The following is a 25,519-nucleotide window of genomic DNA, read 5'->3' as shown; positions in this document are numbered from 1 at the left end:
GAGAGGTTGAGGCACTTGCCCAAGGAGGCACAGGTAAAAACCAGCAGGACTGGGCCCCGGCACCTGTGTCCTTCAGCACTCCACTGCCTTGTACCAACGGGCATTAAACCACCAGAACATTAATATTTACTGGGATTCAGAGCTGGAGGTCGGTGATCTTGTGGCGGGCTCACGGTTCAGGGGTGTCACCCGGGGCTGCCTAACTCTCTCTGGCACCCTCTACGTGTCTGGGTATCTCTCCTTATGGCAAGGGGGCAGCCCAAGTGGTTCCCTCCTTGGAGACTTTCCCCTCTCAGGGACTCTCACTCTGGCCCAGGGGCCCCACTCCCAAGGCCCTCCGGGCTGGGCAGGCATCTGGCTGTGTGTTAGGTCAGGCAAGGTTCATCCCAGGGCTGGGTATATCCCCAGGCTCCTTCTAAAATGGGGTTCTGTTAGCGAGGAACAGGAGGGAGTGGCTGCTGGCCCCAGGCTGGGATGGATTTGTAGGATCCTATAGATCACTTAAAGTGGGAGGACCCTGTGGCACAGAGAAGCTCAGTGTCTTGTTCAGGGTCACACAGCTAAGCCTTAACAGGGCTACTGGGTGAGGAACCCTCAGCCCCCAATTCCTACACCTCCCCAGGCTGCAACTGGTCTCAGCCCAGGATCTCACACATCAACTGCCCAGACTGATCACACCACTTCCCTTTCCCACTTCAAGACCCGTCCATGGCTCCCCCTGGCCTACTGGACAATGTCCAAGCATTTTAACATCACCTTCGTCCATGGCGCCCTCAACCCCAAGGTTATGCTTCTCCCAGCCAGGACTGCAGGGCCCTCCTCTCTTGGTGCCTTTTACTCAGTTTTTCAAAGAATCAACCTTCTGGGGCAGCCCCAGTGGCACAGCGGTTTAGCGCCGCCTGTAGCCCAGGGCATGATCCTGGGAGACCCAGGATCAAGTCCCACGACAGGCTCCCCGCATGAAGCCTGCTTCTCCCTCTGCCTGTGTCTCAGCCTCTCTCTCTCTGTGTGTCCCTATGAATAAACAAAATCTTAAAAAAAAAAAAAGGGGGGGATCCCTGGGTGGCGCAGCGGTTTGGCGCCTGCCTTTGGCCCAGGGCGCGATCCTGGAGACCTGGTATCGAGTTCCACGTCGGGCTCCCGGTGCATGGAGCCTGCTTCTCCCTCTGCCTCTCTCTCTCTCTCTCTCTCTCTCACTGCGTGCCTATCATAAAAAAAAAAAAAAGAGAATCAACCTTCTGCTTTTATTGAAGGTCCGATTTGTTTCATTAATTTCTACCTTTATCTTCATTAATTTAATTTTATCTTTTGTCTTTGAGTTAATTCCGTACTTCTTTTCTGACTGAGTTGCATGCTTGGCTTATAAAATTTTTTTCTTTTTTTAAAATTTTATTTTTATTTATTTTTTTGGCTTATAAATTTTCAATCTTTCTCCCTTTAAAATTTTTTTTTTAAAGATTTTAGGGATCCCTGGGTGGCACAGCGGTTTGGCGCCTGCCTTTGGCCCAGGGCACGATCCTGGAGACCCGGGATCGAATCCCACGTCGGGCTCCCGGTGCATGGAGCCTGCTTCTCCCTCTGCCTGTGTCTCTGCCTCCCTCTCTCTCTCTCTCTGTGACTATCACAAATAAATTTAAAAAAATAAAAAAAAAAAAGATTTTATCTATTCAAGTAATCCCTACACCCAACATGGTGCTCGGACTCACAACCCTGAGATCAAAAGTCACATGCTCCACCAACTGAGCCAACCAGGCACCCCTCTTCTTATTAATTTTTAAAAAATATTTTATTTATTTATTTGACACAGAGAGAGCACACAAGCAGGAGGAGCAGCAGGCAGGGGGGAGGGAGAAATGGGCTCTCTGCCAAGCAAGGAGCCTGATGTGGGACTTGATCCCGGGACTCCAAGATCGTGACCCTGAGCTAAAGGCAGACAACTGACTGAGTCACACTTTTAAATATATGTATATATTTAAGAGATTGTATTTATTTATTCATGAGACACACAGAGACAGAGGCAGAGACATAGGCAGAGGAAGAAGCAGGCTCCTCGCAGGAAGCCCTATGCCCAGGACCCTGGGAACATGACCTGAGCCAAAGGCAGCCCCTCAACCACTGAGCCACCCAGGCATCCCTTAACTAATACATTTTAAGGCTATAAAACTTCCTTTGTCCCATGAATTTTGATTTGTAGCTCCCTTACTGTCATTGGGCTCTAAACATTTCATAATATCCACACTGATTTACCCTTTTTCCTTCTATTTACAAGAGCTCCAGGTTTTTGTTTTATCATTATTTTTTACTGTTTCTGTAGCCAGAAAATGTAGCCTATGTTCTATGGATTCTCTGGAATGTGTCGAGAACCTCGTCATGGCAAAGTGGGTGGTCCTGTTTGATGATCGTGTCTGCTAATGTTACACAAATCCTTGAAAAGCAAGAATCGGGTGGTCAAGACTGATTTGAATGATTGGAACCTTCTCGGCCCTCCTTAGCGGTCCTCTCCTCGGAGGGATGGAGAGATCTGCCAATGCCTTTCGCTGCAGTTGTGCGGTTGTCCTGCTTTGAAGATATGCTGTTCGGTGCAGACAGGTTCTGACTGCTGTGTATTCTTGATGGATTATTTCTGTTATCATTAAATAAAATCTCTTTATCCTTATTAGTATTTTTGCCTTAAATTCTATTTGCCTAATATTACTGCTGCTACATTCTCCTTCCTTTCCCTCATCCCTTCACATCCCATCTTTGTGTTTTAGGAATGTCTGTTGAAACTACACGCCAGGATTTGATTTATCACCCCTGAGCGTTCCTGTTTTTTTCACAAGGTGGAGTTAATCCAGTGGCATTTGCGGTGATCGCTTGGACTCATTTGTGCACATTTAGCTTTTGTTATCTATTTACTATGACATCTCACTTCTTCTCCCTTCTTTCTTGTCTTCTAATAGATTGGCTATCTTTTTTTTTCTTTTTGAAGATCTTATGTCTGGGTCATCTCTATACCCAGGGTGCCTAGGTGTCTCAATTGGTTGGGCATCTGACTCTTGGTTTCGGCTCAGGTTGTGATCTCAGGGTCGTGGGATTGAGCCCCACATAGGGCTCCCGCTCAGCACAGAGTCTGCTTCTCTCCTTCTCCCTTCGTGCATGCTCTCTCAAATAAATAAATCTTTTTCAAAAAATATTTTATTTATTTATTTGAGATAGAGGGAGGGAGAGCATGAGGTGGGGGGGGGGGCAGAGGGAGAGGGAGAAGCAGACTTCCCACTGAGCCAGGAGCCCGATGTGGGGCTTTTGAACTCACAACCCTGAGATCAAGACCTGAGCTGAGATCAAGAGTTGGATGTTTAACTGAGCCACCCAAGCCCTTAGATTGGTTATCTTTAAATTTTATTTCTATTCTTTTAGTACCATACCTAACCAAGGTCTGAGGTTGGTCATCTTCCTCTCCTCCTCCAGAGCAAGATGAATTCCCTAGAATGTTTTTTTTTTTTTTTTAAGATTTATTTATTTGAGGGAGAGAGAGAGAGAGAAGGAGAGAGCACACAGAGGGAGAGGCAGAGGGAGAAGCCGACTCCCCAGTGAGCAGGGATCCCAACATGGGGCTCCATCCCAGAACCCTGGGATCATGACCTGAGCCAAAGGCAGATACTTAATCGACTGAGCCACCCAGGCGTCCCTCTAGAATGTTTAACAAGGAATTCCTTCATTCTCATCATCCATTATATTGTTGCTAATATTTTAGTGTCACCTTGATTTTAAGACTCCTCACTACTCACTGTTATTAAAAATGAAATGGATGGAAACTCCACTCAGCGTTCCTCTGAGGACTAGATATTCTTAACCCCCAGAGGAGAGAAGAAAAAAAAACTGTTTCCCAGATCGGGAGCTGCATAGGATTTACTCCCGTGGAAAGACTAGTCTCCTGGAGATGTGTCTCGATTAAATTCAGGAAAACTCTCCTCATTTTCCAAGACCTATCCATCTTCTGCACCAAACAGGGCACATGGCATAACGTCAAGAATAGCTAACATTTACCACATGCTGACAATGAGTTCTCAGCTTATATACTATAAGCCATATGTCATATGACATGACAAACGTCACCATTTTGTTGGTGTGGAAACTGAGGCACCAAAGGGTTAAGCAAATTTCCTGAAGTGCCATAGCAGGTAGGGAGCAGGAGCAGGACCCCAAGCAGCATTGTGCTTTCAGAGCAGCCCTAAGAGGGCTCGCCATCCATGTCTTTCGAGGCTTTGATGGGTTTGCCCAAGTTCAGATCTGCCATTTTTTTAAACATTTTTTATAGATTTTATTTATTTATGAGAGACACACAGAGAGAGACGCAGAGACACAGGCAGAGGGAGAAGCAGGCTCCCCGGAGGGAGCCCGACGTGGGACTCGATGCCAGGTCCCCAGGATCATGCCCTGGGCTGAAGGTAGGACCACACCACTGAGCCACCGAGGCTGCCCTAGATCTGCCATTTTGATGAGGAGACTCCGGGATCTCCCACCATCATGCCCTCAACTTGTTCATCTGGTGCCGCCCGAACTCGCTGCAAAACAACCTGAGAAGGCCGAATCGGGCTGGGGTAAGCATAGAAGAAATTAGACTAGCCATGAGGTGAGTTTTGAAACTGGATCAGAGGCACACAAGAGTTGATTATATTAATCCATCTTTTTGTGTAGGTGTGAAATTTTCCATAGTAAAAAAGCTTTATTTTTTAAAAAGATTTTATTTATTTGAGAAAGAGAGTGAGAGAGAACATGAGAGGGGAGAGGGTCAGAGGGACAAGCAGACTCCCTGCTGAGAGGGGATCCCCATGTGGGGGGCTCAAGCCTGAGACTCCAGGATCATGACTTTTTTTTAATATTTTATTTATTTATTCATGAGAGACACAGAGAGAGGCAGAGAAACAGGCAGAGGAAGAAGCAGGCTCCATGCAGGGAGCCCGATGTGGGACTTGATCCCGGGAATCCAGGATCATGCCCTGGGCCAAAGGCAGGCGCTAAACCACCGAGCCACCCAGGAGCCCCGAGGATCATGACTTGAGCCGAAGGCAGACACTTAATCGACTGACCCACCAGGTGCCCCAAAGTTGTGTTTTTCTTTTTTTTTAAGTATTAGCTCCAGCTTTTGTGGGACCTGAGGTAAAATATGATCAAATATTTAAAAGTTGTAAGTCAAGCTAACAAAATGTTAAGTAAAGTATGTTCTATCCTTTTTTTTTTAAGATTTTATTTATTTATTTATTTATTTATTTATTTATTTATTTATTTATTTACGAGAGACACAAAGAGGCAGAGACACAGGCAGAGGGAGAAGTAGGCTTCCTGTGAGGAGCCTGATGCAGGACTTGATCCCAGGACCCTGGGATCATGACCTGAGCCAAAGACCGATGCTCAACCACTGAGCCACCCAGGTGCTCCTGTTCTATCCTCTTGAAAAATATGTGCTCATAATAACCTGGAAGCCCAGGTTCAAATTTGGAATCTGGTTCTCTTGGGAGTTCTGCAGCAGAGCTCGGCAGCTGGGTGGCTGGTCTCTCCCAACAGCCTTATTCTATCCCACACCCCAAGCATGCAAGTGGGCGCTCCAGGCTGCAGGCTTGGGTTCTCTCTGTGTGCTTCACAAACTGCCTCCTCTTGACACTATGCAGGCATGTTTGCACACTTCAGGTGGGTCCACCTGGGCACAGAGAAGAGGGCCCCTCCTGCCCTAGAAAAGGTCATGGGAACATTAGGTAGAGTGTTCCAGGCCATAGTCTGCAGGATCCACATTTGAGGAGGGCGTATCCCCTGGTCTCACCCAGAGGAGGGTCAGAGCTGGCCCTCTAAGGGACGAGGCCAAGACCAGGGTCTCTTAGGCAGCACTGGTTCTTGAAGCCCTCAAAGCTTGAAATCCTCCTTCTCCTCTTCCAGGCTGACATGGTACCCTAAAAATGCTTCATTCTCTCTGCCTCGGAGACCATGTTCCTTTCTTCAGTGAGTCCCCAGACCCTGTGGTGGGTCTTGAGTCAATGCCTGAGTTAGTGGCCAGCCCCAGTGAGTGTCACCTTCCTCTCTGTGCTGGCCTTCCCCTCCTGCTCTGTGCTTTGCCTTCCTGGCTCCCCATCCCCCACCCCAGCTTTCTCCTTAGTAGCTGTCCAGGATCTTGTCATTGGTCCACTTGCTACCAAAGGCAGTGACACAAAACCACCATCTTATGATCCTGGATTCTGAAGGTCAGGAGTCTAAACAGGGCACAGCAAGGACAGCTTTTCTCTGCTCCAAAGTGACTGGGGGCCTCTTTTGGAAAGTGTGAATGGCTAAGGGCTGGAATCATCTGGACACCTCTCCACTCACATGCCTGGGCACCTGGGCTGGGATAACCCAAAGGCTGGGCTCCACTGGGACTGCCGACCAGGGTACCTGCCTATCTGGCCCCTTTGTGTGGCTTTTTGCAGCTTGGTGACCTCGGGATAGTTGCACTTCTTGAGTGTTCCAGCTTCCAGAGTGCTTTAGAGTGTTCTAGCAAACAAGGGTTTTAACAGTGTTCCAGCAAATGAGGCAGAAGTGATGTGGCATCTTATGACAGCCTCAGAAATCACATAGGGTCACTGCTGCTACTATATGCAATTGGTCCCAGCAGCTACAAGCCGATCCAGAGTCAAGAGAAGGAACAGAGTGCTCCTTTGGATGAAGGAGAACTTGGCACTCTGATTGGCAACTGGTCATTTAAAATAGTCACTGTGGGGGCGCCTGGCTGACTTAGTCAGAAGAGCATACGACTCTTGATCTCAGTTGTGAGTTCGAGCCCCACACTGAGGGTAGAGATTACTTAAAAATAAATAAACTTAAAAAAAATAAATAAAACAGTCACAGTGGCATGGAGTCAGGAGGAAAGGATGAAGACTAAGGTTTGAGATCCATTTTCCCAAGGACTCTTGGAAAGGGAGGTGACGGAGCAGCTGCAGAAGAAGTAGTGTGGGAGGTGGACTGGAGGTGGATGGAAGAAAGAGGGGGTTTAGGAAGTGCTGCTGAGTAACACCCGGTGTGAAATGGCATTTCAGTTGCTGAATGTTTCTTTTGCTCTGGACCAAGCTGGGCCAGGTCTAGCCAGCCGCACCAAGCTTGCCCCCAGAAACTTTCAGGGTGGAGGCGCCTACTGTCATTTCCGTCGTCTCATTGCCTAGGGTCAATCTGCAGGGCCATCTCATGCATAAATGCGTGCTCCGGCATCTCATTTCCCCTGGTGTTCATGCTCCCCTGCCCCTCCTCGTTCCCAGGGGCCAGATCCCCCCAAGCCTGATCTCATCCTTTGGGTGGGAGGGAGAGGAAGGCAGGAGAGAGGGGTTCTCTCTGGAGGATCCTGGTTCCTGAGACAGGCTAATTACAGGCTTCCTAATTAATGAGCCATCAGGTTGCATTTCATCAGCTGAGTCACGATTGATGTCTGCGCCCTGGACCCAAGGGGAGGTATCAGGAACCATGGGAGGGGAGGCCAACCTGTGTCTCTGCCTCCCCTGACCCTGATTCTCTACCCCTTCTCTCTCTCTCTCTTTTTTTAAGATTTTATTTTTAAGTAATCTCTACATCCAACATGGGGCTCGAACCCATAACCCCAAGATTGAGTCTAATGTTCCACCAGCTGAGCCAGCCAAGCGCCCCCAATCTAGTTCTCTCCACTGGTTTAGAGGGTATCAGACTGCCTGCCTTCCTCCCTATTCCTGCCTCTGCTTCCCAACACCTTTCTGGGACGGCCCCCCAATCTGGCCATCCCTCATGCATTTGATCCCACCAGGATCACGCAGGGCTCATTTGGTGACTGTTTCCCACTCACTGACTGTTTTCCCACTGTTTCTCTTTCACACAGCGTCTCCCCCAGCCACACACATCACACACCTGGGGTTGCCATCTGCAGTGTGGCATGCCCACTCGGGGAAGGCCGGTCCCCACTGCCGTGACTACAGCCTGCCAAAGACCATTCCGGGGCCACTCTGCACCTGCTCCTTCCCTGTCTGGCTCCTTGCTCCATCCCACGTTCTCCTCCTTCAGCAGCCACACAGGATGGGTACTTTTCCATTCACATTTCAGCCAGTTTTCTCCACATACACGAAGGGAATTGTGCTGAGTCTTTGCTGGGGTGAGCAACTTTTATTTTTGTGCTGAGAGGTGTAATATTTTTTAATTTTCGAAAGCTATGCTGTAGCTTGGTCGTGAGTTGTTATTCCACAATTAGACTTTTGTATGCCTCAGGTTCTATTTTGCATGGTAGACTTGGGCCTCAGCAGAAAGGTTCCTGTAGGTCGAGGAGTTGCATGGGCTCCCACCAGATCAGTCCTAGCAGTGCCTCTGTGCACTGCCTGGGGTCCTAGTTCAATGGAGGCGTCCCTAGGGGCCATGCAGTGACAACATACGGGCCACCCTTATAGAGGGGACTGAGTCTGCTCTTTGGCAGCCTCTGCCACAAGTAGAGCATCTCAGGGGTTAGGAGTAGCCTTGGAGTCATCACCTGAGCTTTTCACGGACCTGTTTCCTCCTTTGGGAGTTAAGGATGGGGGCCCTAGCTGGCTCAGTCTGTAGAGTTTGTGACCCTAGTTCTTGGGGTCGTTGATTTCAAGCCCCACCTTGGCTGGAGACCTTACTTTAAAAAAAGAGCTGCAAGGATTAAATGAGGTCATACACATAAAGCACTCAGCAGGTTGTCCCTCGCCCCCACCCTGGGGCAGTGTACTCAATACATAGAAACTTAAAAAAAAATTTTTTAATGCAAAATTTGTGTTTTTTTAAACACAAATTTGGCCTTCAGAGTCTCCATAACCTCCTTGATGATCATATATGCATGATCATGTGCGTGTAAACCACTTGTTCCTGGGCCCAGCTTCCCGATACAGCTGGCCCCTCCCTCCGCAGGGGGGCGACGTAGCTCCTCTGCACCCCCCCACCCTCCCAAGGGACCTGCACCCGCTGCTCAGGTTGCTTGCTGCTTCCAGTGAGGCCAAGATTTTTCTTTTTCTAGTTTTGCAGAGAATCTTTGAGCTAGAATCCTGGGAGTGGGACGGCTTGGTCAGAGGGTCCACGAACATGTAACTGCTAGAAACTGTCACGTTGCCCTCCACAGAGCTTGCCACCGGTGCATGACAGCACCTGCCCACCGGCAGACTGTGGCCTGACTCTGAGTGCCGATCTGCTAGACAAGAGATGGTATTTTAGGCTTGCTTTCATTTTACCATATCATGAGCAAGGTTGAGCATCTTTCGACAAGTTTAACACATTATGTACATTTAATTTTAGAAGCTATATATTAACCATTGTAATACAAATTACATTTTCCCAGCTTACAATTTTTTACTTTGCTAATGTCGCTTTTTTTTCTATGTACAAAGATTTTTGTTTTTAATTTCAAGGTAGTCAAATTTGTCAGTCTTCTCCCTTACTTATCTGAATTTTTAAAATAGATTTATTTATTTATTCCTGAGAGATACACAGAGAGAGGCAGAGGGAGAGCAGGCTCCCCGAAGGGAGCCCGATATAGGACTTGATCCTGGATCCCAGGATCATGTCCTGAGCCAAAGGCAGATGCTCAACCACTGAGCCACCCAGGCATCCCACTTATCTGGATTTTGAATGAAGAGGGTTTTCCTCACTCCCAGGTTCCCAGTCATCCCTCTTCTTTCTTTCTTTCTTTCTTTCTTTCTTTCTTTTTTTTTTTTTTTTTTTTAAGATTTAAAAGGGCAAATGTCCATGAAAAAAATGCTAAGGGAATGAGCAGGCAACAGAACCACACAGCATACACATTCACTTTTTCTTTTCCCTTTTAGAAAGATATTGTAAAGGGGAGGGTACCCAAATGTTTGGTCACATCTTGATAACATGGTTATGAGTAGCATCATCTTGCTATTGGCACAAATCTCAGTGGAGAAAACTTGCCAGCGGCCACCAGGCTGCCTCTCCTTCCTTCATCCTTACTGTGCCACTCTGGAGATCTTGTCACTCCTCCGGACCATGGCACTTCTTTGTAACAGGGAAGGCGTTACCGCGGGGTGGAGCCTGGGGTACGGCCTCTGCCACTGGTGGCTGGCAGAGCATCTTTGGCTGATTCCCAACCCAGCCAGCCCCTTTCAGCCTGGAACTGGAAGGAAAGATCCTGCCAGAACAAGCGGGCTGGGGGCCCAGTGGGCCAGTGCGGCTGAGGGGCGGGGTGGTGGTTGTGGGGAGAGGATGGGGGTGGGGGGGCACCTCCGAGGGAGGGGACAGCCCTGAGGTGCCCCGCCCTGTCCACAGCCCTCACAATGGCAGCTGGCCCAGTATTACAACCCTGCAGGCCAGGCGGGAGGCAGGCAGTGGCAGCTTCCTCCGGGGCAGGTGGCTTTGTCTGCAGACCTACTTACAGCAACCCCTGCGGCAGAGGACTGGTCTCCTGGGGGATGGAAAAGCTCCTGGCGGCTGGGCGGCCTCGAGCTGGAGACCCTCGGGAGGCCACAGTGCGGCCCGGGGCTCGGGGACCCAGGTGCTGCGGGGCCCTGCGGCCCGGCTGCCAGGAGATGGAGTACTCGGTGAGCACCGAGCAGATGCTCATCTTCTTCCTAGTCGTCTGGTTCTTCTACTTCTTCTACCTTCAGGACTTCTTCTGAGTGGCCCTTCCACCCACTGCTCCCGGGGCTGGCGGGCCACAGCCCTGAGTGAGCTGGCCCAGTCCCCCAGCTGGGCCACAGAGTGGCCAAGGACTGAGGCCTTAGCCCCGCAGGGAGGACGGCCGGGATGCCAGGTCGCCCTGCATCTCGGGGATGGAGATTTGGGGCTCAGCACCCTGCTCTCGGAGGGCCCAGGGCTGCGCACCCCAAATGGGCTTGGTGTTGAGCACACGACGGAGGAAAGGGGAAGACGTGTGCCCCACGGGACCTGCAGCGGGCGAGGGGGCGGCAGGCCACATCAAGGCTCCGCGGACCTGAGTCGTCTCAGAGCCCCTGGGGTCCACGCCATGTTCCGGTCCGCTGCCCTGGGCCTGGCTCCGGGGCGCCGCTGAGAAATAAACTGCCCTTTGAGCCTCGTTGGCAGCAAGAGCGCTGTTATTCCCATTTTCTAGGGGAGACAAACGGTGTAGCCCTGCTTAGTGTTGTTTCTGGCAAGGGTGGTAAAAGATCACATCCTTTTGGGGGACTCTTTAGAATAAAGATAAAGGGGCACTGGGCCGGCTCAGTCAGTAGAGCATGTGACTCTTGATCTTGAGGTCATGAGTTCAAGCCCCATGTTGGGTGCACAACTTAAAAAAAAAGAGATAAAAAGGGATGTTTCTCCAAGGATGTGGTATGGCTCCCCTTGGTCATAGGACAGAACTGTCTACCCCAGTAGCTCCCAAGCCAGGTTTCTCCCCAGGGCCATCTGGGGAGCAGGAGCCAATTTGAAATGCAGATCACCAGGCCCCTCCATAGAAGGGGAGGCAGCTCTGGTCGTATCTGATTGTGCCTTATGTAGACCCCAGGCTGGAAACAGCTGTCTCTGACTCCCTGGGATGGGGTGGACGGGATGGCCCGAGAGAAGGGTTCCCACCCTTTAAGCTACCCCGAGGCCACCACAGGTTGATGACAGGTACCCTCCCCTGTGCCCCCATGGTGATTTTGCTACAAATGCTAAGTGGAGCTTTTCTTACAAGGATGCCATGAGGATAAGGCAAGAGTCTGGACTGGCCCAGACCTTTAAAGTCAAAGAGCACACAGGAGCTGAGAGGAAAGCCCACCAGTGCAGACCCCCCAAGTCCCAGGTGATGTTGTATCAAGGGAAGCGCCACAGAGCGGCAGAAGGTGGGAATTTCCTTTGGGGACATACAAATCCCCTAGGAAGCTCTAACCCCACCCGCAGATCTCTAAATTCCTGGGTCTGGACTGGAGTCCAAGAATCAGAGGTTTTGCTAAGCTTCCTTCTTTCCCACCAGCCGAAGGACTATAGCTCTGCCTCATTCCCTGGGGTCCCCCTGGAGTACAGAGGAGGTGGCAGGCCTAGGGAAGGGGAGAAGAATAGGTGGCTGGAGGCCCCAGGGCCTGTCCACAGGTGCTGGTCCCTGCCTGACCTACTCACAAGGGAGCGGGGAAGATCCCGGTGTGCTTTCTCACATGAGGACATTCTTTCAGCGACTAGAATCTTTTCCACACAGTAAACAGTTGTAGGAATAGTTTCTCTCTGGGACTCCATAAACTAAATTCTGAATGAAAAGAATGCAGCCTACTTGTTTAAGTACTCCTCCTGAAACAGGCTGGGTGGGTAAAGCTCTGTCCCCGTCAGAGGGCAGCGCAGCTGCAGCCGGCTAGGCTGAATGCAGTGCAGCCCCAGCCCCATGTGAGCTGGCCTCAGGGAGGACACTCAGGCCCCCCACTCGCATGCACGCCCACATGCAAACCCTCATGCGGCAGATGCATCTGGAAATGTGACTTCTCATCCCTTCAGGCCACTGACCTCAATTGTCGCCTGATAGGGTTGTCGTGGCCACTTAAGGCTGCCCTGTGACAGCCCCGCATTGTGTGGGTGCCGGTGGGGGACAGCAGTATGACACAGACAGGCACTTTGTCAGGAGGAAGCCCACAGTAGACGTCAACCATCGCTTTATTAAGGCTCAGAGTGGCCTGCCAGTCGGGAACTGAGTCATTCACTCCACAGCCCCGCCATGGAGCCCTCATGGATGACACTGAAGGCAGAGGCGGTCTTTGAGATCCCGAGCCATGGTCTGTGGTGCTCCACTTGTATCTGCCCTGCAGGACTGGGGTGGGTGCCAGCAGGGTGGGGCCGGCTCTAACAGGCCTGGGCTCTGGTGGGGCGGGGCGGGGAGGGGGAGGCAGGGAGGCCTGGGAGGGCAGGAATATGTCCTCCATCCCTCCCGGCCCAGACTATGGCTTTGTTATCCTAGTGCCACTTGAGCAGGAGTGGAGTGCCCCCTCCTACCCCGACTCAGGCCCATGTGCTACACTGTGGAAGGAGACAGAGGGAAAAAGCCCGTGGGGAAGAAAGGGCCCCTCTGTGCTTGGGATCTGGCCAGCCCTCAAGGGACCCTGACCCCCCACTCCCTCAGCTACTCCCCTCGATGGGTCTTCTCGGGTTGAGGCTGGTCACTCAGAAGTGGACCCGCAGTACGTCCTGGCTGGCGAACGGCCGCTGGCAGGCTGTGCAGGCCACGGGCAGGGAGCGCTGTTTCTCACCCAGGCAGGGCCGGCATAGCAGGTGGCCACAGGGAAGCTGGTACACAGGCTCCTTTTTGAAGTACGGAGAGAACACTCTTTTGCAGGAGGCGCATTCGGGGCCTGGGATGCTCCCAGGCTGCTCTGGTAAATCAGGGAGGAAAATAGGCCAAGGTTAGGGAAAACCGCCCCCCAGTGCAGGCTCCGTCCTGATGGCAGGGCCTATGCCTGGAGTGGGACAACAAGCTTCCCTACCCTCCATCCCTGCAGCAACCTGGCTTTATCTCTCCTGAGTCCCCTTCTGGCTGATCTGGAAGTATGGAGACCTAGGAGGCCTCCCCTCGATGATCAAATCTTGATGCTCCAATGAGTGCTCAAGAAACGCTGGCTTCTGAGGGCAGGTGGGCCACACTGAGCCCTCCCTCCTGGTCTCTGAGCAGGACTTACTTTCCACTGGGACAGACTGGGAGGGTCAGAGTGGGGCAAAAGCCCATCCTGACAACAAACTACAAGAAAGGTGAGGTGCCACAAGAAAAGGCAAAAGCTGAGAGTGGAGGCAGCCCGGGTGGCTCAGTGGTTTAGCGCCACCATCAGCCCAAGGCCTGATCCTGGAGACCCGGGATTGAGTCCCACGTTGGGCTCCCTGCATGGAGCCTGCTTCTCCCTCTGCCTGTGTCTCTGCACTCTCTCTCTCTCTCTCTCTCTCTCGTGAATAAATAAATAAAATCTTTAAAAAAAAAAAAAAAAGCTGAGAGTGGTCAAGTGCAGCAGGGTTGGGTAGGTCAGTGGAGGAAGGAGGGCACCAGAGGTTGGGGCAAGGCTGAGGTCTGTCTGCAGCAGATCTGCCCGCTGAGCCCGGCACCTGCTTCTCTTCAGCCCGGCAGCCTTCCTCCTGACCTGCCAATCCCCTTCCCATGCCACTGGCTCTCTCGTTCCCTGCTTCGCACTGGGCTCCCTGGATGAGGGCCACAGTGGCCAAGACCTGCCACCACCTTCCCAAGCTGTACCTGCTGTACTTCCTTCTCTTGGGGCCTCTTTTCCCCAGTCCACACCCCTCTGGAAAGGGCAAGGGTGGCCTCCTGGGAGGAAGAGAGAGACCAGCCATGCAGAAAGAAAGGGACAGCGAGTACAAAGAATTGTTCCAGAACTAAACCAAACCAAACCAAACCAAGAGAATGGCTGGTCCATTAAAGAAAGACAGGAAACAGAGGTGTGACATATGAGACTGGCTTCTCAGGTGAGACTACAAAGGGGGGCAGGCTGGGGCATGCCACAGGACTTCATAGCAGCGGGAGTTTAGATTTTATTCCAAGTTCAATCAATACCCTAAGAGGTGTCTAAGAAGTGCAGTGCCGCAAGCTGGTTGATAGCATAAGAAGATCCCTCTGGCCCCTGTGAGTGACTGGCAAGGGTGGCTGCCAGGGGGCAGCAGGACTGCTCCAAGAGGCCAGGGACACAGCTCAGGAGCTGGGGCCAGGTGGCAGCAGAGAAGAGCACTCTGAGGTCCACTCTGGAGGAGCACCAGCAGGACGTGAGGGTGAACGGATATCAGGAATGCTGAAGCCAGGAATGCTGGATCAGGGCGTGATCACAGAGTCCTGGGTTCGAGTCCTACACTGAGCTCCCTGTGAGGAGCCTGATTCTCCCTCTTCCTATGTCTCTGCCTCTCTCTTTCTCATGAATAAATAAAATCTTAAAAAAAAAAGGAATGTTGAAGGAAATCAAAGATGATATACACTTTAGAGACCTGACCAGAGGATAGAAGATGCTGTTCTTTATCCGCAATGGCATTATGGGAGGTGGGGGAAATCTCTGGAAGGTGTTTGTAGTTCTGAGTTAGAAATTTTTTTTAGATTTTATTTATTTATTCATGAGAGACACAGAGAGAGGCAGAGACATAGGCAGAGGGAGAAGCAGACGCCTTGCAGGGAGCCAGATGCAGGACTCAATCCCAAGACCCCAGGATCATGACCTGAGCCAGAGGCAGATGCTCAGTTGCTGAGCCACCCAGGCGTCCCTAAATTAGAATTTCACTTAAGATACATCCATGGGTTTCCCACGTGGGGGTAGCTAGGCAGCTGTCAGGGAAGTTGGGATCTGAGCTCCCAGGAGAAGAAGGAGTTACAGGTGCGCATGGATAGTCACTGTCCGATAGGCTCTTGTTAGGATAACAGAGGACAGAGAAGAGGGTCCAGGACCAGAGTCTGGAACAGAAGAAAGAGTCAGCAGTGAAAACTGCAAAGGGATGGTGAAAATATCAGAAAAAGAATGTACCCTCTGGAAGGCCAAGAGGGAAGGCCTTTCGGGAAGGAGCGCTGGCTAGATGCATCAGATACTGCTGAGAGGGTGAGGGACTACTGGGCTTGGAGTCCATGGAAACCACTGGTCACCTGGACAAGAAGGTTCTTGGGGCTTGCCAGGGTGGAAACATAATCAGAGAGCTAGGGAGGTAGGGATGAGAAGCAGAAGAGGTAAGATAGCCCAGGATCCAGATAAGAGAACAGCCTGGCTTTGGATGGGCAACAGGAACAGAGCATACACCTTATCATGAGCTCCTTCAGGCTTCATTTTGTAAAAACTGCCCCAGCATTCCAGCAGGTTCTCTCACTTTGCATCTTAATTGATTCTATCGTCTAATGTAGTCCCAGATTCAAGGGAGACAAAAACTGGCTCAGTAAGCTGCCCCAGTTCTTTGCCGAAACACCAGTAACAATGTTGACAGGAAGGGATGAAGAGGACAACCCCAGTTATATAAAATAAACCCAAGTGTCAGATGGGAGACAGACTAGATCCGAAAACTAAACGAAGGAGAAACAACCAAAAGTTCTCAGGACAGAACAATTAGATCTTACCAGAAACACCACAGAGCTGCCAAGCTCTAAGTCTACAGAATTACTAAGACTTAACTAAAGAAAGTCCTTCTTGTGAAGTGACAGGAACCCCTCAACTCTCCCTGGAGAAGGAAAGAGACTGGTTCTCCCCAAGGCCCGGGTGCTGGGGCAGAGGAGGCTGGGCATGGAGGTCCGCAGAACCCTGGATGCGTGGCCCAGCCTCCCGTTCCAGGGCTCCCAGGAGACAGAGGGGGCCCTGGTTACCCGAGCCAGTGGCTGGCCTCCAGGAGGTGCAGCTTTCTCTCGTGCCCAGGTGCTGGAGCTGTCCCCTGGTCAGCCGAGCTGTGAAAGAGGGCATGGAGCCGAGGGTCGACGTCAAGGCAACTTCCAAGCTTTGTGACAGCTTCTGCTCATGGGACACTGGATCTGATAAGAGACGCACAGACCACAATATCCAGAGAGGTTCAGCAAAAGAGAAGACCAAGCCATATGTCCTTGGAGGACTACGAGAACACTTCCAGCTCTAAATTGACACAAGTGTACAGAAACTCCTCCCTAACGTCCACTAGTGAATTGTGATGACAGAACACCAGCAGTGAAGGCTCTGGAGACCCATCCACACGGCTCTCAGGGCTCCTGCGCCCTGCTCTTGCTTTCCTGCTCCTGGACAGTTTGCCGAGCAGGCTTGGGCCACCTGGTGGCTAGCCTGCAGAACTGCACCCTACTTTCGGCAGGTCCTGCAGGCCAAGGAAATGATTGGGCCTGCGCCCAGCTTTGAGCCCTTGCTCCCTATCCACTCCCTCACCAGCAACTTCTCCCCACCTCCTCCCTTCTGGGCTCCCCCCACCTCGCAAAGCTGCTGGCCTGCACCTCTGGGCCTCTGTGTGCTCTCTCTCTCCTGCTGAGTAAAGCAAAGTAGTTGTTACTGAGTGAGTAGCAAAGACCGCACCCCACCTATTCCAGGACCTAAGGGACCTTCTCTGTGTGGTCCACAGAAAGCTGAGCAGTAGGCTGAGGGTGAAGGCAATGGGGGAGGGGGGAGGCTGTCCCAGAAAGAACCCAGAGACCTGCCTGGTAGCAAAGCTCACCAAACTGCCCCAAAGGAGGGAGTAGAACATTTTGTCTACAGTTTGTAGGACTTGCTCTGGGCCTCGAAGCACAGGACAGCACAGTCCTATGTCACCAACAAATCTGCCAAGGCCAACACCACTGGAGACCTCCCAGACATCAGGGTCTAAGGACCCTTTCCTTGTCTCACCCCACGGCACCTCAATTGCTTCCAGAAGTTTCCAAGGGTCATGTTAACGAAAACTTATACTCAAAACCACATGTAACCTTTAAGCATACTATTTGTATAGGGTTTTTACAGTATGAGAGGAAATTAAAAGAATGATAAAACTGAAAGACTAATTTTCATAAAAGAAAAGAAAGTGTCAAAGAGTTACCTCCAAAAAGCACCAGGCTTGGACAATCATGGGTAAATTCTACCAAATATTTAAGAGAGTAAATGATTCTAATACTATTGTTCTAAAATTTAGTTAAGGAAAATTTCCTAATTATTCTTATGGAGCAAATAAATCTTTGATAACAAAACATGACCAAAGATGGCATCTGCCCATGTATACATGCATACATACACATATACATACATACACAACAGTCCAAATTATTTATCCAGAATAAAATGCCATAAACAGAGCCAAGCTGAATATTAAAAGAAGCATAACCAAATGGAGTTTCTTCCAGGAATGTTAAGACTGGCTCAATATTAAGAAGCCTACTAATGTATTTTTTCACATTAAAAGATCTAAGGATAAAAAATCATAGTATCACCTCCATTGACATTGAAAAGGCATGAGACAAAATTAAACCACCTATCCTAGACAAAAACAAATACAAAAACCACCACTAAATAAAATAAGAATCAATGGTGTGGGAGTGTCTGAAATGGCTCCCCATGGGACCCATCTCCAGATACCCATGCCTTGGGTCCCCCCTCCCCTAGGGTATGGGCTGGACTCAGTGACTTGCTTCTAATAGAATATAGCAAAAATGATGGATGTCACCTCCACAAGTGGGTTATACAAGACCGTGACTTCCACCTTGCTTGCACACGCCCTGGTGTACACAGCTACCATGTTATGTGCTGCCCTCAAGAGGCCCACATAGCAAGGAGCTGAGGACACACACTGGCCACCAGCCAACAAGGAAGAGAGACCCTCAGCACGACAATTCAGCCAGGAACTGAATCCTGTAACAATCCCAGGAGTGAGCTAGCAAGTGAATCCTTCTCCAGGCAAGGTGTAAGGGGGTTGTGGGCCCAGCCACACTGAGTGTGGCTGCGGAAGACCCAGAAGCAGGTGACCCAGCCAAACCATGCCCGCGTTCCTGACCAGAGAAGCTATGAGAGCATGCATGTATGGTGCTCTAAGCCAGTATATTTGGGGGTAATTTAAGGTGGCAAAGCATAAAGCACAGGGCAACAGTGCCAACTGTCACCTGGGAAGCATAGGGATGACATAGGACATGGACGCAGGACGTGGAATACCTGTTGAGCAGTCCATATGCGTCAGCCCAAGCTCGCTGGCAGCTTTCATTTTCTTGGCGGTGTGCTCTGAGGTAGTGGGTGAGACCAGAAGATTCGTGGTAGAAAAACCGGAAGCACTGATACCAAGGCTACCGTCTGGGAGGTGTTCAGGCTGCTCCATCTTCCTTTTCCGAGACGGCAGAGCAATGGAAGAAGGCGTCACTGCCAATGCAGTCTGTGCTCTCCCGAGCAGATGGCAGCCAGGAACAGAGTGCTGGAGCAGGAAATGGTCGATCCGGGCCTTCAGGGAGGGGTGAGGCAGGGGCTGGGAGTGCGGAGTAAAGGCGACCCCCGTGAAAGGGTCGCTGGGCACTCGGCCCCAAGTGGCTTCGCTGCGGTTACACTTCTCCAATGTGCTCTGGTCAATGACCTTGCCCGAGGGCAGCAGCATTGGGCAAGGCATGATCTCTAGGGTGATGGGGTCCAGGAACTCCTCGGGCACATCTTGAATTACCTCGGCCAGCTCCTGCAGGCTGGTGGGGGCCTGCTGGTGCTCAGGCAGGCCCCCAGAATCGCAGTCACTCTCCATGGGCAAGGCAGGAGCCTGCAGAGCCAAGTCCTGAGGGAGGCTCTCGGAGGCAACCAGCATGACACTATCTATCACCTCCTGAGAGCAGGTTTTAGCTGGCTGACCCCACACTTCCAATCGTTTGATGCAAGGGATACCACTGCCTGTCACGTGGGTGATACAGATCTTGAGATGGGCCACGTGGCTGAGGGAAAGAGCCCCTTTATTCCAGAGCTCCTGGGCCACAACTGCAGGAGAGGGCAGTGTGGCTTCCATTGGGCCAAAAGGTGGCCTGGCCTTGAAGCCCCTGTGACTAAACACCACCTGGCTCTGGTTTTTCAGTAAGACTTTGCCTACCAAGGTGAATGCCTCCTTGTCTGGGATGGCCGGCTCAGCTGGGCCCAGGGTTCGGCACTCGGAGGCATTCCAAGATGCTCTGCTGGATAAGGCAGATGTGTACATTTCCAGGCCAGTGACATTCTGGCCTCCCCCAGCTGTGAGGTCTATGTTAATCCTACAGATTTCCACACTGAAGGGAAAGGAAACTGTCACATAGACCGGTGGCTTAATGAAATACTCTGTCCTAAAACCATGACTTCTCTTTGTGAGGTCTTCAGAGATGAGATTTTCTACTTCATAACCATCAGCTGATATCTAGAGTTAATGACAAATAGGAGATGCATTCATTTGATGAGATCCAAATGAAGACAACTAGTTTTCAAGAACTTGCCACTTCTAAGAAAATTATTTAAAGAAAGTCTTAAGTTCCTCATTTAAAATGTCCTCTATTACATCAAATTCTCTTGGTTTTTTTTTTTTTTTTTTTTTTGAAGGGTAGGCACTCAAGATCAGGTCAAAGCAACTTGTTCCCAAGTATGACCCATCCTTAAAAAATATGAGCAACAAAACTCTGCTCAACCCAACCAAAAATCCCTTCAAAATAATGACTCTGAGAAAAAAGGGCAGATATACTAGTGGTTTTTTATTTCAGAGGATGAAACCATAGAGATTTAGGGGAAAACAAAGGTGCCTCTTAAAGTTCTTAATTTGGGGGCACCTGGGCAGCTCAATTGGTTAGGCATCTGCCTTCAGCTCAGGTCATGATCCTACAGTCCTGGGATAGAGTCCTGCATCAGGATCCCTGCTCAGCGGAGAGTCTGCTCCCCCTTCTCCCTCTGCCCCTCCCCCTGCTTGTTCTCTCTCTCTCTCTCTCAAATAAATAAATAAATAATTTTTTAAATAAAATATTTAAAAAAGATAAAGTTCTTAACTTTGTATTTGGACTCTATAAATTGTAACAGGTTCCCTAGCAAGGCCAATGAACATTCTTCTTGTAAATCTATGAGTGACGGATCTTGGATAAAAAAAAAAAGTGTGTTCAGAAACAAGGACCACAAAAGACTGGGAAATCTAGAATAGTGATTATACTATGGAAGTGGGAATGTAACTTTTTCCTCTTGTAATATTTCTTTTTTGAGGGAGGGGGATCATGACTTGATCATGGGATCATGACCTGGAATCATGACCTGAGCTGAAGGCAGATGCTTAACTGAGTAAGCCACCCAGGCACACCCCTCCAGTATTTCTAATATCTGTTATAACTTGTAGAGATTATAAGATACAGGTACTCCCCACCCCATCTGAAAGTTCACATCACATCACTTTGCTTTTACCGAAGACCTATATTAGTACTTGTTTTTGCTAACCAAAAGAAATCCAAAGAGAATTTTTACCTTTACAGAAAAAAGTCATTATCAAACTAACCACTAATGTAGGTCTTTCATAAAAGCAAAGTGGCCTAACGTGAACTTTCAGAAGGCAGGGGATACTCTTCATTTTATGCCATTTCACCTTACAAAAGGTTTCATGGGAATATTCTTTTCACATAGCCAGGGGTGGAGGGCACTTGTGTCTCTGTTGACAGAAATTAGTTTCACAATCTAAGAACTTGATATAGTATGCTGAATGCAGAAGGTCCAAATTAGGGGAGGGTTCAGTTCTCCCCTTGCAGTTTCCTTACTCCTTGCTCCGAGCTATGCAAAGATAACCTCCTTTGCACAAAAGGGGAAGCAGTTTAATTCAAATAATAAAGAAGGAATCCAAATAACAAATACAAGCTATTATTTCTAGTGTGAGAAGGGGGAAGAACAGCAGGGAGAGAATCTCTACCTTCACTGACTTTGAATGGAATTAAATTTTATCATCAGAGAGAAGAGCACAATGAGTAAGACCCTCCAGAAAATGAGCCACAGCTCTCCTTCTAACAGCGGTGTATGATTCTAGAGGTGTGGCCTGACCCATACTTACCTACGTATCACCTGGTGGGATCTAAAACAGAGAAGGTAAAAGCACATTATGTCCAAAGTAAGTCCACATACACAGGCAGGAATGGGGAAAAACATGAAAACTAGCCATTGTATATTTATGTGCATATACTTTTTTTGTTTACCTTGTTGCAATAAATTCTTGGTCTGAACTGTGGGAGGCAAAGATTGATGACCATCTTTGTGGCTGAAAGGGTAGCTTCCAAGCATCAGAAATAGCCTTCAATAAAAAACAAAACTTGGTATTAGACAAGTTACAGCTCAATTCTAAAACTTTTAGGAGCTGATTTTTAAGCGAAGAGAATCAAACAGGGTAACAAAGACTTCTATGCACATGACCATGGTCTACATACAGTCTCATCATATTGTACGTGTACGTGATGCTGGGGAAGAATGAAAATTGCAGAGGAACTTTTTAAAAAAATTTATTTATTTAAGTCATCTCTACCCTCAACGTGGGGCTCAAACTCACAACCCTGCGATCAAAAGTCCCATGCTCCCCAAATTGAGCCAGCCAGGTGCCCCAACAGAGGAGCTTTCTCTTGCAGCCCGAGCTGTTTGGCCAGGACTGCTGGTTCTCCTGCTGATATCTGAACCCGGTGAAGGCAAGAGCCTGTTAGCTCTGCAAGGGGCTCCCCATGGGAAAGAGAGGGTCAAAAGTGGCAGGGCTCAGAGAACAGAACTACTCAGCCAGAGGTTCTAAAAGGAACAGGTCGCAGAAAATAATCACAGTGCTAGGCATCTTTGTCATTTAACACCTACCAATACAATTGCATTTTCTGTCTTTTTAAAATTTATTTATTTATTTATTTATTTATTTATTTATTTATTTATTTATTTATTTATTTATTTATTTGAGTGAGTGAGTGAGAAAGCTCAGAAAGAGAGAAAGAAAGAAGCAGACTCCCGCTGAGCAGAGAGCCTGATGCAGGGTTCGATCCCCGGACCCTGAGATAATATGACCTGAGCCGAAGGTAGACGCTTAACCAACTGAGCCACCCAGGGGCCCCGCAATTGCATTTTCTTTAAGATTTTATTTATTTTTTCATGAGAGACACAGAGAAAGAGGCAGAGACATAGGCAGAGAGAGAAGCAGACCCCATGCAGGGAGTCTGATGTGGAACTCCATCCCAGGACTCCAGGATCATGCCCTGGGCTAAAGGCAGGCACTCAACGGCTGAGCCACCCAGACATCCCTGCATTTTCTTATTAAAACGAAAACAATTAGAAGAATCCAAAACACTGTCATTTAGAAACAGAAAATCTAGACTTAGAAAGCACCTTAAAAGGACATATAATTCCAACAGCAATTCAATGACCTATGTCCAGGCTGGGGGAAATGGGTGAAGATGGTCAAAAGGTACCAATATGTTCTGACGACATAGTGTACAGCATGGTTTACAACACCGTATTGTATATTTGAAGGCTGCTGAAAGTAGACTTAAAAGATCTCATCACAAAAAAATAAAAAATAAAAAATTAAAAATTAAAATAAAAAAAAAGATCTCATCACAAGAAAAAAAGCTATTAACTGTGAGGTAATGGATATTTTAAACTTACCATGATAAGCACTTTGTATTATATACAAATATTGAAATCATTATGTGGTACTTAAATGTATTCAACATGACATGTCAATTAATAGCACAATAAAACTGGAAGAAAAACAAAGATCAATGTCCAACAGCCTTTGGTACTCTTTGTACAGAAGCAGGGAAGACACAGAAATATCCCTCCTAGTGGCAGTCCTTGCCAATGGTTCTGAACTCCTTGGGTAAGGTCAGCCAGCCATTCTATGTTTTTCCATCCGGCAGACAAGACAACAAAAACTGTTAGCCCAAAAGGGACAGGGCCACCCTCTGAGGTCTGTATTATAATGATCAGTAGGTACCCACTTGCAGAGGCTAGGTTTGGGCATCCTATATTTTTTAAAAGATTTATATATTTATTTCAGAGAAAGAGAGAATGAGCAGGGGGAGGGGCAGAGGGAGGAGACCCTCTTATGATCTCATGACCCATGGGATCACAACCTGAGCCAAACCCTAAAAAGCCTAAAGTTTCCTATTCTTTGTGAACCTGTGTTGAAACTCTTAATACTTCATTTTTGAGGCATCTATGTCATCTCTCTGTCAGAATATTCTAAAATCTGGCCTGGAATCAACATGGACTAGCTTAAAGAATTATTTTTCTTCCCCCAGGGAAGACTGTGTTAACAATGTCTCTGGCTTCTGACATTCCTTGTTCTCCACAACTCAGAAGTGAGTGTATGAGGAATTGCGCCTGCAAATATTCTCAGGGCCCTTGTATGGCCTCTCTTGGCCAGGAAACCAGAGCACATTCAGAGTAGCACTGCCCTCAATTCTCCTGCCCAATTAGTGGCTTCTTGTTATTTTGTTTTGTTTTGTTTTAAATGCATAATTAAGCCAATAACTTTAATTGAACATAGTAGTAGTAAAATGAATATAAAGCCCAGAACAAGGAAACAAAACATTTCTCCTGGAAAAAGCCAGCCTAAAATGCCAAAGAAAAACAGATGATAGTGACACAGACGGTGACATAATAGATGTGCAAGTGCAGAACTGGGCTAGCCCTGAGCAAATGGCGAGGTCAGGCACTGCAGCAGGCAGTCCTCTCCTCCCAGCTTTTGTCCTGATGGGACAAGGCTTTGGTAAGAACAACCAAAGAGACAGAAGCTGTGTTGTAACATCAAAATAATGAGAGGTGGTTGAGATTAGTCAGATAAAAGGGCCCTTAGTCCGTAATTGCCTCCACCCCGCTGTCCATTTTTTTTTTTAAGATTTATTTATTTATTCATGAGAGACACAGACTGAGAGAGAGACAGAGACACAGGCAGAGGGAGAAGCAGGCTCCATGCAGGGAGCCCGGAGTGGGACCCGATCCGGGATCCCGGGATCACAGCCCGAGCCGAAGGCAGGCGCCCAACCACTGAGCCAGTCAGGCGTCCCCCGCTGTCCACTTCTTAGGCCTGTTCTCCCCCCAACTTTTAGGGACAAAAACAAACCTACAGGCAAATACTGTCAGTCCCCTTGAAGTGCTGACTTGATTTCCCAGTGGGAGGCACTGACTTCACTAACCCTTATCTTCTTCCTATCTCCTTGGTATCTTCTTGGCACATTTCACATGGTGGGCTTCTAACTTTCATTTATTCTACAGATCACAAGTTAATTTCTCTGAGAACTTAAACGCCAGGATCAGAACAAGTCCGGCAGGGGTCGTCCTCTTGAAGGCATGATAAAGGGCTCCCTGTGAGTAGGAAGCCAAAGGGAAAAGCCTTCAAAATATCTGAGGACCCAACTCAGTTGTAAATGGCAGCGTGAAATGAAGTTGCCCAGAAGTGACCACCCTGAGGACCACTCTGCCTTTTGCCTTTCACCCTGGCTCAGTTCTCACCAGACACTTGTTCCCATGGTCGGACTGGAGAGGTGACCAGGATGAGGGCAAGCCAAAGGGCTTCCAACCTTCAGCTATCTCATAACTTTAAAAAATCCCTCTTTAGATACCTGAGAGGGGAGAATCTGACTGTCCCTCCAATTGGTTTGACAATTTTCAAGGTTTTATTTGCACTTTGTCTCAGCCAACACAAACAACTCCTAGTGAGTTATGACACAAGGACCCTCTAGTAGCAAAACACAACTCCAGCTAGAAAGGCACATACATCTCTGGCTAGAGGAGATCCCCAGGGGTTTTATTCAGTTTTAATCATACTAACTGGTTAGCCTTCAAGTGGATACTAATACCCTTAGTTTGCAGATGAAGACACTGTGGCTTAAAGAGAGTAAAGCCAGATTCTAAACCTTCCAAACCATTCTGGTTACTATCTACCTGGATACTATTTATCTTGAAGGATTTACCAGGAACTTACCTTTTTTCAAAGATTTTTAAAATTTATTTGAGACAAAGGAGAGAACACATACTCAAGTGGAGGGGCAGGAGAGAAGAAGAGAATCTTTAAGCAGATTCCTCAAGGAGCATGTCCCCCTCCCCCCCCCCCTTAGAGCACAGAGCCTGATATGGGACTCGATCCCATGACCCATGAGATTGTGACCTCAGCTGAAACCAAGAGTCAGACGCTTAACCGACTGAGCCACCCAGGAGCCCCTTAGCAGGAG

The 25,519-nt window shown here is 48.9% G+C and overlaps 2 protein-coding genes across 6 annotated transcripts in view; one reads left to right on the top strand and one right to left on the bottom strand.

The window, feature by feature from the left end:
- Positions 1-5,501: 5,501 nt before the first annotated feature.
- LOC119865541 lies at positions 5,502-11,023 on the top strand. The gene is made up of 3 exons (XM_038571364.1): positions 5,502-5,670; positions 7,847-8,116; positions 10,596-11,023. Exons 1-3 carry the CDS (start codon positions 5,646-5,648, stop codon positions 10,997-10,999), a joined length of 699 nt encoding a protein of 232 aa, XP_038427292.1. The 5' UTR covers positions 5,502-5,645; the 3' UTR covers positions 11,000-11,023.
- A 1,507-nt stretch (positions 11,024-12,530) lies between these two features.
- The window catches only part of UBOX5 (U-box domain containing 5), a 42,282-nt gene continuing 29,293 nt past the window's right edge, over positions 12,531-25,519 (bottom strand). For 3 of the 5 annotated variants that reach the window (XM_038571764.1, XM_038571766.1, XM_038571765.1), the window contains exons 2-5: positions 21,515-21,609; positions 18,519-19,719; positions 16,235-16,396; positions 12,531-13,283 (exon numbers count right to left, since the gene is read on the bottom strand). In XM_038571764.1, the coding sequence (XP_038427692.1) occupies positions 13,075-13,283; positions 16,235-16,396; positions 18,519-19,719; positions 21,515-21,568 (1,626 nt within the window). In that variant the 5' untranslated portion in view covers positions 21,569-21,609 and the 3' untranslated portion in view covers positions 12,531-13,074. The remainder of the gene's footprint in view (positions 13,284-16,234; positions 16,397-18,518; positions 19,720-21,514; positions 21,610-25,519) is intronic. The other 2 variants (XM_038571767.1, XM_038571768.1) reach the window with 2 other exon arrangements.

Source organism: Canis lupus, chromosome 24 (genome assembly GCF_011100685.1).
Source record: "Canis lupus familiaris isolate Mischka breed German Shepherd chromosome 24, alternate assembly UU_Cfam_GSD_1.0, whole genome shotgun sequence".
Taxonomy (NCBI): Eukaryota; Metazoa; Chordata; class Mammalia; order Carnivora; family Canidae; genus Canis; species Canis lupus.
The sequence above is the reverse complement of the archived record's forward strand: the minus strand, read 5'-3'. Positions and strand labels throughout refer to the sequence as shown.